The sequence below is a fragment of the Hyperolius riggenbachi genome, chromosome 7 (assembly GCF_040937935.1).
Source record: "Hyperolius riggenbachi isolate aHypRig1 chromosome 7, aHypRig1.pri, whole genome shotgun sequence".
Classification (NCBI taxonomy): Eukaryota; Metazoa; Chordata; class Amphibia; order Anura; family Hyperoliidae; genus Hyperolius; species Hyperolius riggenbachi.
In genome coordinates, this window is record NC_090652.1 from 253059755 (window position 1) to 253079640 (window position 19886).

General features: G+C 45.3%; 1 protein-coding gene across 2 annotated transcripts in view; it reads left to right on the forward strand.

Annotated features, from left to right (window-relative positions):
- The first annotated feature begins 16924 nt into the window (after positions 1–16924).
- The window catches only part of METAP1D (methionyl aminopeptidase type 1D, mitochondrial), a 300094-nt gene continuing 297132 nt past the window's right edge, over positions 16925–19886 (forward strand). For both annotated transcript variants that reach the window (XM_068247038.1, XM_068247039.1), the window contains exon 1: positions 16925–16996. In XM_068247038.1, coding sequence (XP_068103139.1) covers positions 16957–16996 — 40 coding nt within the window. In that variant the 5' untranslated portion in view covers positions 16925–16956. The remainder of the gene's footprint in view (positions 16997–19886) is intronic.

Here is a 19886-nt window from a genome sequence, read left to right on the forward strand (position 1 = left end):
CAAAGAGAACTCCGCCCTCAAATCACTCCTCAAAGACCGTCAATTGGTTATCAAACCGGCAGACAAGGGGGAGGCATTGTCCTCCTCAACCGTTCAGATTACTTGGAAGAATCAGATAGACTTCTTAATGATTCTAAACACTATAATTCCCTTTTTTCTGACCCCACCGAGACAATAAACAAAATTTTGAAAGATTTTATCAACCAGGCCTTACTACAAGACATTATTACAAAAAATGAACGCAATTTTATTCTTAATCACCACCCCAAAACCCTGTTCTTCTATTATCTCCCCAAGATCCATAAAAATCTCCAGAAACCACCCGGTAGACCCATTAACTCCGGCATCGACTCCATGACCACCAACCATTCCCGCTTCATTGACCGACACCTACAGCCTTTAGTCACCAATCTACCCTCATATCTCAAAGATTCATATCACCTCATACAGCTGCTAACCCACACCTCTTGGTCCCCAGATTATCACTGGCTCACCTGCGATATTACATCACTATATACTAACATTCCCCACCAGTTTGGCCTAACAGCCATACAATTCTACCTTTCTACAGCTCCCTCTATGCCATATGACCAACAACAGTTCCTCTTACAATGTACAGAATTTATGTTGAACAATAATATTTTCTCATTTAATGATAAATATTACCACCAGATCAGCGGCACAGCGATGGGCAGTTCATTCTCCCCCTCGTATGCAAATCTTACAATGGGTTACATAGAATTACAACTATTCCAGAATGACCATCCTTTTAAAGATAACATTATAATCTATAAACGATATATTGATGACCTGGTTTTCATTTGGAAGGGTGACACCACACTTATCCCCTCCTTCATAACATTTCTCAACAGCAATAAAGCCGGCCTCCATTTCACTTCCCAACATCACCCCACCTCCATCGATTTTCTTGACTTAACCATCTTTATAGAACATGACAGAATCAAAACAAAAACCTTTTTTAAAACCGTAGATGCCAATAATTTCATACATTTTAACAGCTTTCACCATCGCCCCTGGACCCAGAATACTCCCTACAATCAGTTTCAACGTATCTTCAGGAATTGCACCGACCCACAGGATTACAATATACAATCCGACATCCTAACTAAGAAATTTTCAGATAGAAAATATCCTAAAAAACTTATTCGCGATGCCAGACACAAAGCCAAAATACCGCCCCCCACCACCCAGAACATACCCAGCACCGATGTCCCCAATAACCCCCCCACCTAGATTCATAACCAGATATTGCAAAGAACATCAAGGCATAAAATCTATATTACAAAAATGCTGGGAAATTCTCCTCCTGGATCCATACCTTAAACCAATATTACCCACCCGTCCCCTCATCACATATAGACGAGCCCCAAACCTTCGTAACCTTTTAGCTCCCAGCAAACTATGTTGCAATAAAACTAACCATACACCTGTTTCCAATCCACCGATGCCAGGCTCATGGTCCTGCAGCCAGACCCGTTGCGCAGCATGTACATTTGTACTGAACACCTCCACTTTCATGTCCAATACCACTGGTATCCAATATAGTATAAAAAGACGTATATCTTGCCAATCCAAATTCATCATTTATCTGATCTCTTGTGCCTGCCGTCTCCAGCACGTAGGCAGAACCACACAGGAGGCACGTAGCAGAATAGGCCAACACAAAAGAAATATTCTTAACAAATTCCCCCTGCACAGTGTTTCACGTCACTTCCACCAGATTCACCATGGGGACCCCAGCACCTTCACCATCACCCTAATAGATGAAATTAATGCAACAGAACCAGCGGCCTATGACAAACTGAAAAAATTGGAGATATACTGGATCCAAACCCTCAGGACGCTAGTTCCTGAGGGTCTCAACGAAGTTTTAGAAAAAATCTATTGAATTATTACTATCCACATTCCTTTAAGACTTTTTAACTAGTCCTCTCTCCTAATTCTTTCTATATTTTATATTTACATTTTTATAATTTTCATATGATGTTATATGATATGCATAGGCTTTATACTAAATTGTCAGTCCAAACAGCTGTTGACAGTCAACAACTCCCTTATTTCCCAAACCCTCCCCCCTCCTCTCCTCCCCCTTTTTGTCCCCCCCTTCCCCCCCCAAATCCCCCCCCCCCCCTTCCCATTTTGCTTCTTTTTAGGTATTCTTTCCTAATTTAGGTAACTATTCATTTTTATATATGTATCAATTCATTTTATATCTTTTTATATTTTTTATCTTATATATAATTTTTATTGGATATTTATTGGATGATCTATGCAAATGTTGTTGTTGTTGTGTCTATTTCTACATTAGGCAATGAAGCCCTGACCTTAGTACTATATTACCAGATCTGGTCATGCTTACCACTGAGGTTACCATTCCTCAGTTAAGAATATTTCAAACAATTCCCCCCCCCCCTTTTTTTTTTTCTCCTTCCCCGCCCAGCATTACATCACTGGTTACATCACTGGCCTGTCCACATGGCAGTCCCTGATTGGCCCATACTCACCCAACACCTATTTAAGCTGCTATAGCTTGCTCTTTCATTACATAGGCCAGTGCTGTCCAACTGGGCCCGCCAGGCCTTCTGCTGCGGCCCCCCTGCTGTGGCAGTGTTAGCCCCCGGGTCCCCAGAGTTTTTTTTTTTTAGTTTTTTTTTAAAAACCTTTTCCCCCATTCCTCTGCTATTGTAATAAATTACATACCCCCTCCGCTAATCTCCCCTCATTCCCCCGTGCAGCCGCCGCCTCAACTCTCAGATCGGCGGCGAGCAGGAGATAGGAACCAGCTACACCGCGCACGGCAGCCACAAGGGGGGCTTTAAATGCTGGACGTGACCGATGATGTCACTTCCTTCCAGCATTTAAATTCACCGCGCGGCTGCCGTGCGCTGGTGTGGCTGTTTGCTATCTCTTACCCGCCGCTGATCTGAGGTGTGGCGGCGGCAGCACGGGGGAACGAGAGGAGAGGAGCGGAGGGGGGCTGGAAATATTACATTACAGCAGACCATCTGACGGCGTTTTGTGGGGACATCTGCAGCCAATGTAAGTGCATTTTGTCGGTACACCTGCAGCCAATATAAGTGCATTTTGTGGGTACATCTGCAGCCAATGTAAGAGCATTTTGTGGGTACATCTGCAGCCAATGTAAGTGCATTTTGTCGGTACACCTGCAGCCAATATAAGTGCATTTTGTGGGTACATCTGCAGCCAATGTAAGAGCATTTTGTGGGTACATCTGCAGCCAATGTAAGTGCATTTTGTCGGTACACCTGCAGCCAATATAAGTGCATTTTGTGGGTACATCTGCAGCCAATGTAAGAGCATTTTGTGGGTACATCTGCAGCCAATGTAAGAGCATTTTGTGGGTACATCTGCAGCCAATATAAGAGCATTTTGTGGGTACATCTGCAGCCAATGTAAGAGCATTTTGTGGGTACATCTGCAGCCAATGTAAGAGCATTTTGTGGGTACATCTGCAGCCAATGTAAGTGCATTTTGTGGGTACATCTGCAGCCAATGTAAGAGCATTTTGTAGGTACATCTGCAGCCAATGTAAGTGCATTTTGTGGGTACACCTGCAGCCAATGTAAGTGCATTTTGTGGGTACACCTGCAGCCAATGTAAGTGTATTTTGTGGGTACATCTGCAGCCAATGTAAGTGCATTTTGTGGGTACATCTGCAGCCAATGTAAGTGCATTTTGTGGGTACATCTGCAGCCAATGTAAGTGCATTTTGTGGGTACATCTGCAGCCAATGTAAGTGCATTTTGTGGGTACATCTGCAGCCAATGTAAGTGCATTTTGTGGGTACATCTGCAGCCAATGTAAGTGCATTTTGTGGGTACATCTGCAGCCAATGTAAGTGCATTTTGTGGGTACATCTGCAGCCAATGTACGTGCATTTTGTGGGTACATCCAGGGCTGTGGAGTCGGAGTCGTGGAGTCGGAGTCGTGGAGTCGGGCAATTTTGGGTGCCTGGAGTCGGAGTCGAAGTCGGGAAAAAATGCACCAACTCCGACTCCTAATGAATTTGTAACTGTAATTAAAATAGAAAATATGATAAAATGTTCTATTTCTCAGATAAAAGTCATTAAAAATAATGTATATATACAGTAATAGCTGTGCTTAGTCCACAAAAATGAAATAAACCAATCAAAATTAGTTACTTGTGCTGCTTCAATAAAGCAGTCCCCGTATTTTTAAGGTCAGATATACATATCTGATTGTGACTGTATATATGATGCGTACACAGGAATCTCTTATATATACTAAATAACATCTATGCTGTAAGAATAAAGCCTTATGTGTAGCTGTGTCACTAATAGAGATGGTCAATGAGATGGAAATAATTCTGCACTGATGCTGATTTATGCAAATGTATGCACTGAAATCAAATAATTTGATATGTTATTAAAATTTGGTTTGGTGACTACAAATTAAAGGGTACCTGAGACGGATGAAAAGTAAAGTTTTATACATACCTGGGGCTTCCTCCAGCCCCCTTCAGGCTAATCAGTCCCTCACTGTCCTCCACCACCCGGATCTTCTGCTATGAGTCCTGGTAATTCAGCCAGTCAGCGCAGTCCGGCCGCATGCCACTCCCACAGCCAGGAACATTCTGCACCTGCGCAATAGTGCTGCACAGGTGTAGTATGCTCCTAGCGGTGGAGTGTGTTCATGCGCACTACGCCAGACTGGCTCAAGTACCTGGACTCATAGCAGAAGATCCAGGTGGTGGAGGAGGACAACGAGGGACTGATTATCCTGAAGGCGGCTGGAGGAAGCCCCAGGTATGTACAAAACTTTAATTTCATCTGTCTCAGGTTTACTTTGTTACACAGTAGTACTATACTCTACATATGCACTCCTCACAGAGCTGCAGGGAATCTACTAAGAATGCTGTGCACATTGAACACAGAGGTGTTGTCTGTTTACAATCTCCTCATTCCCCTGCAGAGTACCTGCACATCATTCTTACATGTACCCACACTTACATTGCCTAGGGCCTGATAGATGTTCTTTGTTCCGGTTTGTACCTTTTACAAGTACTATTACTAAGGACTAGTTTTAGTCTAAAGGGAATAAATATAGTAGTCTACATATCCTTCTCACTTCAGTTGTCTTGTAACAGTTATGAGACAAATTTCATGTTACATACTTTTAATCAACAAAATTGTAATATGCAAATTAGAGGAGTCGGAGTCGGTGGAATCCTAAACTGAGGAGTCGGAGTCGGAGTCGGTGGATTTTTGGACCGACTCCACAGCCCTGGGTACATCTGCAGCCAATGTACGTGCATTTTGTGGGTACAACTGCAGCCAATCTGACAGCATATTGTGGGTACAACTGCAGCCAATCTGACAGCATATTGTGGGTACAACTGCAGCCAATCTGACAGCATATTGTGGGTACAACTGCAGCCAATCTGAGTGCATATTGTGGGTACATTTGCAGCCAATCTGAGTGCATTTCGTGGGGAAGCTGCTGCTAGTTTTTTTTTTTTTGGGGGGGGGGGGGGGGGGGGGGGGGGTCTGCCGGCCCTCCACCATGTGGCCTGGAAAAAAACCGGCCCTCCATGCCCGCGAAGTTGGACAGCACTGACATAGGCGTTTAATTTGAATCCTTGTGCAGATTGGTAAGTCACTTTGCTACATCTTTTGGAATCTTGACTCCTAGTTTGTATAATCATGCTTTACACATCCTTAGAGTGATACCAGCAAAACCTTTATTACCTTTAGTTTAGTCACTCTTTATCCAGGACAAATACCTGATACTGAATACACTATTATTTATTATTAAACACCTACTACTTCAATCCATATGCAGCACATGGATGTTGCATTAGATCAGTTAAAACAATCACTCATTTACTGCAATTTCTCTGCATTGCCATGTTTGGCTATGGGTTGTTCCGAGATACATTTGTTCTGAGATTTGTTTTATTATTGACATACTGAATATACAAAATCCATAGTTTTGCATTTGAACTCAATTTATTGAGTTAATTGAGGGAACCATATGCATTGCCATGTTGGGCTATGTATATTTGTTTTTCCAAGATACATTTATTCTGAAATTAATTCAATCATGGGCTTACCTTATATATTTAATCCATAGTTTTGCATTTGAACTCAGTTTATTATATTGAAATCACTATTTTTGAATATTATATAATAACACATTTATGATTGTACGAGTGTATTCATACTTTGGTCTCTGGCATTTTCAGTTTGATACTCCTCCCAATATTGCCTGATGAAGCGGGGTTGAACCTGCGAAACGCGTTGCATTTCTTTTTGGCGTTCCTAATAAATGTGTTTGACTGTCTGAATCGCAGTCGTTGTCGTGTCTGCTTGAGGGAGGTAAGACCACCACTTCCTCCTTCAATTTTGCCATTTAAGTTGGTTTTTAAGCTCATTTAATCTAATCTTATACTTTTGGCGCCTCTGTTCATTGTATACAATTTTGAGTACACCCTTGGTGGAGGGTTGCGACCCTTTCTTCCTGTCTACAGAGAGCGACTTCTTAATCCTGAGTGGGGTCAGGACAATCTCCCTACCTGCCTTTACAGTGGTTGCCTGCTGGTGACCCTGACTTGTGAGTATTTAGCAATACAAACTTATTGCCACCTTCTCCAGTACGATTTACACTATTGGGGCTCTTGGTGGTCCCTGTTTTTATCATGGAGGAAGGTGATGCCAGAGACTCTGATATATCTCCTGAGTCTGGTCGCTCTAGAACCTCACAGTACTTTTATAGTGCTGAGAATACATTGGAATTTATAAGGGCCGTTTATGACTCTGAACAAACTCCTGAGACCACGCCAACGACCTCTGCGCAAGACGAGATTTATAGAGGGTTGGAGGGTCAGCCAACTAAATGCTTCCCTGTACATTCCGCTATTAAGCACATTATATCCTCACAGTGGAAAGATCCAGAAAGGAAATTATTCATTCCTAGGTCTTTCAAGAGGCGATTTCCCTTTGAGGAAGATCAGGCTCCATGGGCCAAATGTCTAAGGCTTGACGCTCCTCTGGCTCAGTATTCCAGAGGCACTGACCTTTTATTTGAGGGTATTGGCAATCTAAAAAATCCTATGTATAAAAAGGCTGAAACCTTGTTGAAAAGGGCCTGGGATTCAGTTTCCTTTTCATTTAAGCCAGCCATATCCTCTGTTTGGCCAGAAACCTGGATACGTGGATATCCGGTCTTAAGAAGCATTTGGTGGAGGGTACTCCTCATGAGAACATTTTACCCTCCTTGTCAGTAATAGTTAAAGCTGTTGCTTTCTTAGCAGATGCAGCCTCAGAAAGCCTCAGATCTGCAGCTAAGACTGTGGCTTTGATCAATTCAGCCTGCAGGGCTATTTGGCTTAATACATGGGAAGGTGACTTGGGTTCCAAGCATAAGCTGTGTGCAATGGAATTGCAGGACAAATTACTTTTGGAAAGGATCTGGAAGCAGTACTTGAGAAATCCTCTGATATGGCCAAAAATTCCCAGATAAGAAAAAGAAACTAGTTCGTAAGCCCTTTCAGAACAGGGGTCCTTACCAGAACAAAAGAACTGGACCTATAACACCAGGAAGGGAGTCTGCCGCCTTGTTCAACAAAACAAGAAACCCCAGTACTCCCAAGCCTGACAAATGCTAGACCTGATGAAGGGGTACAGGCTGAAATTTCGGTCCTGACAATCCCCCCAGCAGACTTGTGACAGGGACCCCAAGGACCCAGACAAGGCACAGGCCTTGCTAGATTTGGTGACGACTCTACTATCCCAAAATGTAATCCAGAGGGTACCAGTAGAGGACCACTTCAGGGGGTTTTACTCGAAGGTTTTCATAATCAAAAAACCTTCGGGAAAGTTTCGGATGATTTTAAATCTGAAACCTCTGAATCCTTACATTGTGGAGAAACACTTCCGAATGGAGAGCATCGCCTCGGTCCGAAATCTGATATGGCCCGGCGCCTTTATGGCGACTATCGATCTCGATGACGCGTATATACATGTACCGATTCATCCTCGGTAACAAAAGTATCTAAAATTTGCCATCCGGTTCGGGGACAGCGTTTGCCATTATCAATACCGAGCTCTTCCTTTCGGAGTATCCTCGGCCCCGAGAAAATTCACGAAGATTGTAGCAGAGGCAGCGGCCTTTCTCCATCTCCACAATGTAAGGGTTCTCCCTTACCTAGACGACTTTTTATTTCTAGCAGACTCTGTAGCAGACTTTTCTGTTCAGGTCCTTTCAGACCTGGGGTGGCTGATAAGCAGGGAGAAGTCCAACTTGCTTCAAACCCAAAATTTAATTTTTCTAGGACTACTGTGGGACACAAAACAGGAGAAGGTGTTTCTTCCACAGGACAAGGCAGCAAAATTGCTGGTAAGATGGCGACAGTTCCGATCAGAGCAGACAGTACTGATCAGTGAGGTTATGTCGCTCTTAGGACTAATGACGTCCGCCATTCCAGTGGTAGAGTGGGCCCAGGCTCACACTTGGACACTACAGACTTGGCTACTGAACACTTGGGACAACACACATGCTTCGTTGGACAGACAGGTCACAGTTCCAGACTATGTATTGGAATCCCTGACTTGGTGCGAGAATCCTCACAGACTGCAGTTAGGTCGACAGTGGGGGCAGAGATCTTCCCTAAAAGTCTTCACGAATGACAGCAATCGGGGCTGGGGGGCTCGCTGCCAGGAGCATCAGGTTCAGGGGAAATGGCCTATGAAAGTGCAGGTCAGGTCATCAAATTATAGGGAGTTGTTAGCGGTGCAGATGGGTCTGCTCTCTCTAGCCCCTCGCATTCTGAACAAGGAGGTCATTGTATTTTTCGACAATATAGTAACTGTATCGTATCTCAGAAAACAGGGAGGTACCAGGGTACAGGACCTCAGAATGTTAGCGTTATAGGTGATCTCTTGGGCAGAGAACAATTTGATTTCTCTCACAGCAGCTCACATTCAGGGCAAGCTGAACAGGTGGGCAAACTCACTCAGCAGAGCACCAATAGAGTCAGACTGGGAACTAAACCAGGAGGTGTTCAACTCACTAGTCCAGAAATGTGGACTACCCATATTAGTCCTGTTCGTAACTCCAGCCAACACAAATTTGACAGATTACTGCTCCCTTCATCCTGCCTCTCCATCCAACAGACTGTATCATGGCCACAGGGACTGCTGTACGCCTTTCCCCCAATCTAATTCCGAAAGTGCTCGAACGCATAGAAACGTCGAAGTCTCAGGCGATGCTCATAGCCCCTGGGTGGCCAAAGAGAGCATGGTTCCCCTTTGTACAGAGACTAACTCTGAGGGGTCCATTGCATCTGGGGTCCAGGTCAGACCTTCTATTCCAGGGGAATCAAATCCACCTGAACCCAGACCAGTTCAAGCTGACGGCATGGATCCTGAGTGGCAAATCCTAAGGAGGCAGTGGTTTTCAGACAGTGATCGCAACTCTGATCAAATGTAGAAAGCCTAATACTAGGCAAATCTACTGTAAAGTTTGGAATGTTTTTTGTTCTTGGAAACAAAGGAAGAAAGTGCACTCTAATGGTTTACATTACATTTTGGAGTTCCTCCAGGACGGAGTAGATTTAGGTTTATCGGCCAGTACACTGCGAGTACAGGTGGTCGCTCTCGGTTTTCTTAAACAACTTTCGGCAGAAATTCATGTTAGAAATTTTTTTAAGTCAGTGACTAGGTCACAACTGTCACCTTCAAAACTCGTGCCTCCTTGGGATTTGTCCAAAGTTCTCAACTTTCTTATGTCCAATACCTTTGAACCACTTACTGATGTGTCTAAGAAGTTTAACACTAAACGTTGCATTCCTGGTAGCCATTACATCGGCCAGGAGAGTGAGTGACAGTCAGGCCCTGTCCATCAAAGAACAGTATATGATCATCCACGATAAGATCGTTTTCAAATCTGATCCTTCCTATCTACCTAAAGTTGCATCCGCATTCCACAGGTCTCAGGAAATTGTTCTACCATCCTTTTCAACAAATCCAAAGAATGACAGAGAAGTGGCATTAAGTACTTTGGATGTACGTAGAGCAGTTCTGATATATTTATAAAGAACTAAGTTGTGGAGAAAAAATAGTCAGTTGTTTGTAGCATATGCAGGCAAGCGTTAAAGACTACCGGTTTCTAAGAATTCGTTATCCAGATGGATCAAGGATCTCATAACTCTAGTTTATTGAGAGTATGATTCGAATACCCAGATTGGTGTCAATGCACACTCTAAAAAATCTTTATCTACATCGTGGGCAGAGAAGTCAGGCGCCTCACTCGAACAGATATGCAGAGCCGCGACTTGTGGAGTGGAATTCCTGTCAAGCCAGGATCAAACATTCGGTCGCAAAGTGCTTCAAGCTGTGATCCCTCCCTGAGGTAAGATTTCTCTCTGATCTCTCGGGAGGAAGCCATCCTGAAGGACATTGAGAGAAGGACCTGGCTACTTACCGGTAGTAGGGTTTTGACGAGTCCTTCAGGATGGCTTCCGCAACCCACCCTTTACTAATATTACTATATGTTCATGGGTATAGTATTCTCTTGTATAAAACTGAGTTGGTTAGGAAGAGTGGGAGCTTATATGGGCTGGGCCTGATTAATTCAATTATTTAATTGCCTGTTTCCCGCAGGGGTGGGGGTCAGTCTCCTCTCGGGAGGAAGCCATCCTGAAGGACTCGTCGAAACCCTACTACCAGTAAGTAGCCGGGTCCTTTCCCTTTACTAGGATGTAATGTATATTGCCAGCATTCGGAAAATCTCAATATTTAGGTTGTTTGGGTTTTTTTTTATCAAAGGTATCTAAAGTGTATACACTGCAGAAGAAAGGAACTTTGAACTTTCCAGTACTAAAAACTAATCTGAAGGCTAAGGATGCCTCTGCACAACATCGTACATACACACCGGTCTCCGAATTGTTCACGTGTACTTAGCTTTAGAGGTAGGTTTGGATTTTATCAACATAGGATACTGAAACCAAATATATTAAGTGTTCCAGACCACGGGTGTAGATGAAGAAAAAAGGAGGTCCAAGGACAACATTTTTCACCTACAGATAATGAGCATGTGAACATCCTTTCACTTTCTCCTTCTATACTAACCACACCTGAGAGATAGTTATGCCCTTGATACCCCTCATGATAAGAGGGTCGGGAGACAAAACAACAATTGACTGTGTTGAAGGCTGAGGAAAGGTCAAGGAGTGAGTCTGAAGAATTGATCTATAAATTCTACTACCAAGATGCTATTTGTGCTTTTGTTAAGCCTCATCTACATGATACGATTCTTTGTGCGATTCGATTACGATTCTATTTACGATCCGATTAAATCCGACATGTCCGATCGGGATTCGATTCAATTCGATTTGCCATTGTTTTGCAATGGCAAATCGAATTGAATCGAATCCTGACTGGACATGTCGGATTTAATTGGATCGTAAATAGAATCGTAATCAAATTGCACAAAGAATCGTATCGTGTAGATGGCTTAAGGACTAGACAAGGTTATGGAGATCCTAATCATTTCTAGTTATTGCAAGTATCACAATAGTTTTATGCAAATACAAGCAACTTGGAACTGCCCAATCACAATCATCAGCCACAGCATTAACAGTTCCACTTCCAAGCTGCATACATTTGCATTAAATTTGCACAAACATATAAGCATGTCAGTGGCCATCTCTAGCGAGGGCTACTGGTGCATCGCAATATAGTAGAATATCATTAAAAAGTTAATTTATTACAGTAATTCAATTCAAAAAAGTTTATTTTATCTTGGCGGATAGCTAATCTATCGTATATATCTAAAAGGCAGTTGCAATATGCATGGCATGGATGGAGCTGCAGTGCCTGCACAACCGTTGCTTACTAAGCTCGGGATGAGGGGGAAATAAGAAAATGTAAAAAAAATTAGAATACTGGGAAAAGTTGAATATTGTAGACTGTGGCTGTAGTCAGTGCTTCAATAGCCACCATGCAGACCAATCCAGGGCAAGGGCGACAACTCCTTGGCCCTCATTCAGTTCTCTTTTTCTCTTAATGTTGCCTCCAAGGTGACATGTTCACAACTTGTCAATGAAATGCCTTTTAAGCCACCAGCAAATCAAAAAAAATGCCTTTTCAGGTCTTTTCAGCTACTTTTTTTGCACTTTTTCAATCGCAGAGTGCTGACAAGTTATTTAATGAGAAGATGAAAAGGTATCTCCTTGGATAAAAAGTGAATTGAATAAGGGCCATCATGTAAAGACACTCCTGAACCAGAGACAGGCCTGGGGGCATACACTCAAAAGCGCAGCCGGGAACTTTGGACGTAGGGTGAAACCGAAAAACGGATCACCCTGCTCCTACAAAATTCTTAGTGGAATTAATTACTATTTCCCCTCCAGGCCGGCATGGACTCAGGGGAATGCACGTTTTTTATAGTTATTTGGGCGCCATCTTTTGACGGCGCCCAAATTACTGTCTGAGTGCCGCTATTACGTCCTATGGTGATGCATGGTGCGCTCTGTCTCGGGCCCTGTAGAGCTGTTTGAGTAGCGCTTTGGAATTACAAGCAATCCCCAAAGCGCTAGGTTAAAGTTTATGAAGGACATCCCACAGTAGTGATTGCAATTTCCTGAAATTGCAATCGCAGTGACTGCAGCATTTTTGCAGTGTTTAGGCTTCAATACAAAGTATAGGATCCCTACAAAATTGCTTTTCAATTACTGTACAAAGAAATTTTGTAGCGCTTTTACTACCAAACCTGTGGAAATCGCAATCGATGTATAAAAACTTGCATTACTTTCAATGTTGATTCAAAAATGCCATAAATTGTGTCCCCCCCCCCCCCCAAAAAAAAATGCAAAACCGCTACCCAAAGGGCTCAAGGACGGCGATCGTGATTCACACTTTCTATTGGGTCCCAGCCCAAAACGCAATAAGCATCTTCTCTGGGTTAAGGAGAAAATGGACTGGATTGCAGCTCAATGGGCCAACTTTCTCTTTTCAGGTTAAAGTAAATTTAGCATTTCATTTGAAAAGCAAGGTCCCAGAGTCTGGAGGAAGAGTACAGAGGCACAGAGTGCTTTTTTGGCCTCTTTTCCTCAAACTGCTGGCTGGGCGCTTGCTAGTGCTCAGCACAGGCAGCCCAGTTGTGATGACTTTTTTCACCGCCAGGTGACGCCGCTGTGTTATTATTATTTATTGAATTTATAAAGCGCCAACATATTACGCAGCGCTGGACAATAAATATATACAATGATACAAGGATGACAGACATAACAAGGTTATACAACATAGAACAAAGTTATACATGCAAATTGTACAAAATACATGGTCATGCAATATGGGCTAGTTAGGTAGGCCCAGTAATACAAGTACAGGCTGTCATAGGACAGGAGTACATGATCCTGTAGATTACACTAGGGAATGGAGGACCCTGCCAGAGGCTTACAATCTAAAGGGTGGGGTGGAAACACTAGGTGGGGCTGCTAAATATTTAGTAGAGAGTTACTGTGTGGTAGGAGGTGGGTAGGCCATCATAAAGAGGTTTTGAGGGCTTGCTTGAATGAGTTGAAAGAGGGAGCAAATCTGATGGGTGGTGGAAGGGCGTTCCAGGGCAGGGCAGCTCCTGAGAAATCCTGCAGGCGGGCATGGGAGTGTGAAATGCGTGGGGTGGTGAGGCGAAGGTCGTTGGAGGATCTGAGTGGGCGACCTGGTGTATACATGTTAACAAGCTCCGAGATGTAGGTAGGGCAGGTTTTGTGCACAGATTTATACAGCAGGCATAGAATCTTGAAAGTTATCCTGAAACGGATAGGGAGCCAGTGCAGGGATTCACAAAGGGGAGATGTGGATCCGGAGCGGTGCGAAGAATGGATGAGTCTTGCAGCCACGATCATCACTGATTGCAGGGGGGCAGTGCGTTTCAAGGGGAGGCCAGAAAGGAGGGAGTTACAGTAATCAAGGCGGGAGATGATGAGGGCATGGATGAGCAGTTTGGTCGTGTCCGGAGTTAAGAAGGGGCGGACGCTTGAGGCTGGCAGCCCGGCAGTTCAGCTGGCTTTGAGAAAAGAGTCTTCAGTCATGAATTGGGGAGCCATGTCAACTGAAGAAGGCCATATTTTATTAACCCTCCTGGCGGTTAATTTTTTCTGCCAAATAGGCAGAAATCCATTTTTTTAAAAACATTTTTTTTTGGTTTCATGTAAAGCTACCAGAGTGGTAGCTACATGAAACACCACTAGAGGGCGCATGTGTCCCTCTAGTGCGATCGTCGCCGGCATCAATAGCAAACAGGGGAACGCGTATATAACGCGTTCCCCTGTTTGGCTTCTCCTGTCACCATGGCGACGATAGGAATGACGTCAAACGCCTCCGAACCAGCCCATAGCGCTGCCTGGAACTTATTGGTCCGGGCAGCGAAGGGATCTGGCGGGGGGGGGGGCCTCTTCCGCCGCTGCGTGCGGGCGATCGCCGCAGAGCGGCGGCGATCGATCTGTGCACGCGGCTAGCAAAGTGCTAGCTGCGCGCACAGCACTTTGAATGGTTCAAATTGCCCCACCAGGAGCTGAAATATCCTCCTGCGTGGTATAGCCCGAGCTCAGCTCGGGCTTACCACCACACCAGGAAGGTTAAGACCAAAGTCATCACAGCCATCTTCGAGGAAATCTTACATCATTCATGCTTCTCTTGGCTTGACAAGCTCTATAGAGATGCTGATTTCATTTTCCAGCATGACTTGGCACTTGCCTACACTGCCTATAGCACTCTTACCTGGTTTAATGACCATGGTATTACTGTGCTTGATTGGCCAGCAAACTCGCCTGCCCTAAATCCTATAGGGAATTTATAGGTTGTTGTCAAGAGGAAGATAAGAGACACCCAAAAATGTAGATGAGCTGTAGGCTGCTACGAAAGCATCCTGGACTTCCACTACACCTCAGCAGTGCCACCGGCTGATCACCTCCACACTGCTGCCAGGACCTGTTCTAGACTTTTTGTTGCCTGAGGCAAACTTGTGAGGATGCGCCCACTCCCAATTTGGAATGATCGCACAGCACTGGACAATTTGCACATCACGTTATACAGTAGCTGCGGTACAAGTTTTGTTACGTAATGCTAATATGCCATGTAATATTTCTGCTTCGTTTCATGGTCTCAGTCAGAAAGGGAGCATATACAACAGCCTGAGACATGACATGCTGCAGCTCAACACAATAACACACTGGCTGACTGGCTGGAAGTCTGTGACCTCCTCCTCAGTCAGGACAGCAGTGCCACCTCCTTCCTTCTGCTGTGCAAGTCACTGTGTCGGGCATGCCGCTCAGGGGTTTTCCCTAGTTACAGGAGCCCCACAGTATATTTAGCTAGGTGCAGGGTCTCCTGTACACTATAGGCAGCATTAGGAATGTAAGCAGAGCGATAAATTACCGCCTTGTGCGCCTTGTAACAAATGTTACTAAATGTCAATTCATAAAGATTAGAGAAAACGGTATGAGGACAGGGATTACCGCTCCCTTGAAGTAGCGATAAGCATGCGGATTACAGCTAAGTCAATGGAGACAGACTTCCCAAGCAGCAGCAGTGAGAACAGCGCACGGAGGGACTCGGGCAGTTTCTCCTGTTACGCCAGCCTACCGACAGCCTAGTTTGGGAAATCACTGCACTGCATTCGCAACTGTCAACATTTTTATGAAGGAGTACACAGAACTCTAAAATACCGAATACGGTATTTTCCCGCATGGATTTTTTTTACCGACCACACTTTTATGAATGATAGCCTTTGTGATTCAAGCTTTTATTGGACTCAAAAAGTACACTAGACCCCTGTTTGACACATTTTGTTAAATTACAGGAAAAAAAGGTTATGAAAATTAATTGGATCACTTTTTGAACAGAAATCCAGCAGAAACTGAACGCCGAGATTAACGATTTTGGCAGCCGATCGACTAATAGACAGATCTCTCTCTCTGATCAAATGTGATCTGAGAGAGATCTGCTGGCCACCATAAACTGTAGGCTGATTCCAGATCAATTTCAGCATGAAATCTTTTGGCAATCACCTTGTGATGCCGTCTCGCTAGCTCCGGCTGATGCCCCCCTAATATGCCTCCCAATCCCCCCTCCCTATACTTTACCTGCCACTGTCAGAATCTCCCACGTGCAATGCGCCAGCAACTTCGGGGGGGGGGGGGGGGGGGCAAATCTGTAAGACGAGCGCAAACACAGCGGCAGGTAAAGTATAAGGCCCTGCCCCATTCACACCTAAACGCAAAACTTGCGGGAGTGATTTTTGAGCAATTTTAACGTGGAAAAAAATCATTGGACACTGCAGCGTTTTGGGAGCGATTGCGATTAGCGGTGCTATGCATGCTAATCACGAATCACCGGCAAAACGCTGCATGTTACGTGTTTGCGGTTATGTGAGAACACTGCCATAAGCTTACATGGGCTAGCGGTTTTTAAAAACCGCTAGGGTTTTGCGCTGAGTGGGAATCGCGAGATTCCCGCTCAAGTGTGAATGGGGCCTAACTGCACAGGGCACCGGGAAGGGGGGGACATGTACATTAGCGAGGGCAGCGACCAGGGGTTTCCATCACATTCTGTATCACACACCACCAGGCAGACTTTATTGTACATGTCCCTTCCTTCTCATCTTCTTTTTCCCGATGGTATGATGCCTGTTTCCTAGTTGGTGAATATACATGACTCGCTGTCACTAATCCTAATTGTTCCCTGAAGCTTTTCACTGTCAGTCTATTCCACGAAGGTGTGCATTGTGCAGAGTTTTGGCTCATGTCAAACTCGTAGCACGGGGTCACGCTTTCCCACTTCTGGGCGTGCATCGCTGCACTGCAGCTGTGCTTCCGCCAGTGAGGAGTAGCCAATCGCTGTGCTCGGTTTTGCGCCACGTGACGAGGTCGGACAGGCGCTCGTGAGCACGATGCCGGCGCGCAGAGTCCTCGGCTGCATTGTGCAGAGAGGTAAGCGGCGGAGGCGGCAAGGTTAGCTAAGCCGTTGTGGTAACTATGTAACCAGAGATGGAATTTGAGACCCGCCTCATGCACCGTATTCCCACTTCCGGGCGGCTGTGACCTGCTCCTTATGCCAGTGCTTGTCACTCAGGTTGTCATTAGTGCTTTTGAGCATGCAGTATGTGCCTTGACACTAGAATAAACGCGTTCCTGTTGGATTTGGTAAAATAAGAATTCCCTGTGATGCTGCAAAGTAGATTGTCAGTGTGTGAATTTCTTGAGCTGTATTGAACGTGTCTTTTTTTTTGGGGGGGGGGGGGGGGGGGGGGTGAGATTACCTGTCTTGTTGCAGCGTTTCAGGTGCTACTATGGTTGAGGTGAGGCAGGCTGGAAGTCCATAGGAAGCAGTTCTCCAATCACAACTTGAAGCATTCTAATTAGCCAAATATTTTGGGCGTATTCTTACTACATCGGCATCCCATGTGAAACTTAGCAGTTTGAGAGGGCGCTCTCCACCCAATCACCTTAGGGTTCTTTCACATCTGACCGTTCTCCTGCACGCGTTATATAGCCTGCGGCGTGTCGTGGGGATGTTGCAGTGCGATGCAATCAGCGACGGTAGTTAATAATGCACCCGACGGGAAACCGCTGGTTCCCGGCGATTAAAAGCTCCTGGGTGAATGAAACCGGAGCGTCCGATGTGAAAGGTAAAATTAAAGTCTATGGGCTTTCATTTTAGCTTGGTTAATGCAAAGTATTGACTTTGTGTTAAACCGCAGAAAACGGACTCAGATGTGAAAGAGTCCTTAGCGTAATTTTCATATAAACATTCTCACTGGCTCCCCTTAAGCATACTATTCACCTTCTATAGTCAGCCAGGGTACCATTACTCTTACAGGTGCATCAGTCTAGGGCTGGTCATCTCCAAGACGAACACGGCACTTATGTTGATGTAAGTCCAAATTCCTATAGTCATGCCATGCACAGCAAAGGGTATTCGCATGTGTGATGTAAAAAAAATTGTGGTGCTTGTTTAGGGTACCCAGCAGGAAACCTCATTGGAAAATTCAGCTAATGCGATTGGGTGGACAGCACTCTCTCGAACTGCTAGGTTTCCAATAGTGTAGGATTAGGTTTTTTGGGCCAATCACAAAGCTTTGTGCTGTAAGAGGGTTGCTGTGAGAACTGTTTTTATGAGGTTTTCTGCTGCGTCCCCCGAAGTAAACAAGTGCCAAAATTGCTGCTGAAGCTCGTCCAATAAATATCATCCGACTCCTCAGTTTATGATACCACCAACTCCAGGTACCCACAATTGTCACGACTCCACAGCCCTGGCAGGGCTATGGAGTGGGTACAAAAATGATCCAACTCCAGGTACCCCAAAATTGCTCTGACTCTACAGCCTTGGCAGGGCTATGAAGTGGGTCAGGGGCTGCACCCCCTAAAATCCTCCAAGCACCCTATTAGCACCCCCAAAAAAACAGTTGCTGATTTGAAATTTTTTGTAATTAGTTTTTTTTTCGTACAGCGCTGCTCTGTTACTTTAATTTTTCCCAGGCACTAGCCCAGCCCCGTCTAGCACGCCACTCACGCTGCTGTGCTCTGCTCAGGCTCCCCCATGCTGTGTGCCCTGCGGCGATTGACGTCAGACGTTCCATGCGCAGCGCACGCTGACGTGACGTCACTCGGCCAGGCAGCATAAAACTGCGCACGCCGCGTAGTCGTGCCGTGGGCGTGAGGAGAGAGGGAGCGCGGAGTCGAGAGACGAGCAGCCAGAGAGAGACCGTCAGTCAGAGCCTGGACTGGAGACAGAGAGTGGGGAGGTTTGGAGTCGGAGAGAGAAGAGCCAGTGCCATTGTGTGAGTGAGGGAGGCCCAGTTCAACGTGGGCATCAGGCGGGGGGGGGGGGGGGGGTTTGGGGCCCCTTTTGCTGCGTCATCATCATTGCCTGCTGGCGCTACCTGGGCCGGGGCCAGCCAGGCCCACTGGGCCAGGGCTAGGCTGGCTCACACTCTAATCCTGTCAGTGTAATGTCCATACTATATTTATATAGCAGTAACATCTTATCAAGCACTTTACAGAGTACAAAGTTAGGTTCTCGGAAGAGCTCACAATCTAATCCGACCATACTCTTATATCCCACCATATCATTATGTATTTATATAGCACTGGAATATACTCCAGCACTTTACCATGCCCCTCTTTTGTTGGTCATGCCCCTCTTTTTGACCACGCCTCCCAAAAATTTTCCGGTAGCGCGCGAAAAATTAGCTAGCACACCTAGCCCCTGTTCAAAATTATCCAGCACCTGCATAGCACCCCCCCCCCCCCCAAAAAAAATTCCTAAAGCAGCCACTGGAGTGGGTACAAAAATATCCGACTCCAGGTACCCCAAAATTGCTCCGACTCCACAGCCCTGACAGTAGTACTATTCCTACACACAGTACTCCCTGCAGAGCTGTTGTGAATCTAATGAGAATGTTGTGCACATTGATCAGAGGTGTTGTGTGTCACCCATAAACCTGGTTCAGATTGTGCATGAAGACTGTAATAGAGTAATCCTGTCTGCCCCCTCAACAAGTACTCTTACCAAGAACTAGTTTTGATTTCTGTTAAACAGGTAATCGACCGCTATATCCTAAGTTTAGTTAAAGTGTACCTGAGATGGGCAATTAGAAACACAATATTTATACCGGGGCTTCCTCCAGCCCCCTCTGGCCTGATCGCTGCCTGGTGCATCTGCAAATGGTAAGTTGTCTAGTTGGTGCAGGCCGGCTGTGCGCTCTCCTGTCACTGGTAGTGTTCTGAAGGGAGTGTGTGCGACCGGACTGCGCCTGCTCCAACTGGACAGCTTACCAGAGCCAGTTGTAGACGAACCAGGCAGCGACTGAAGATGACG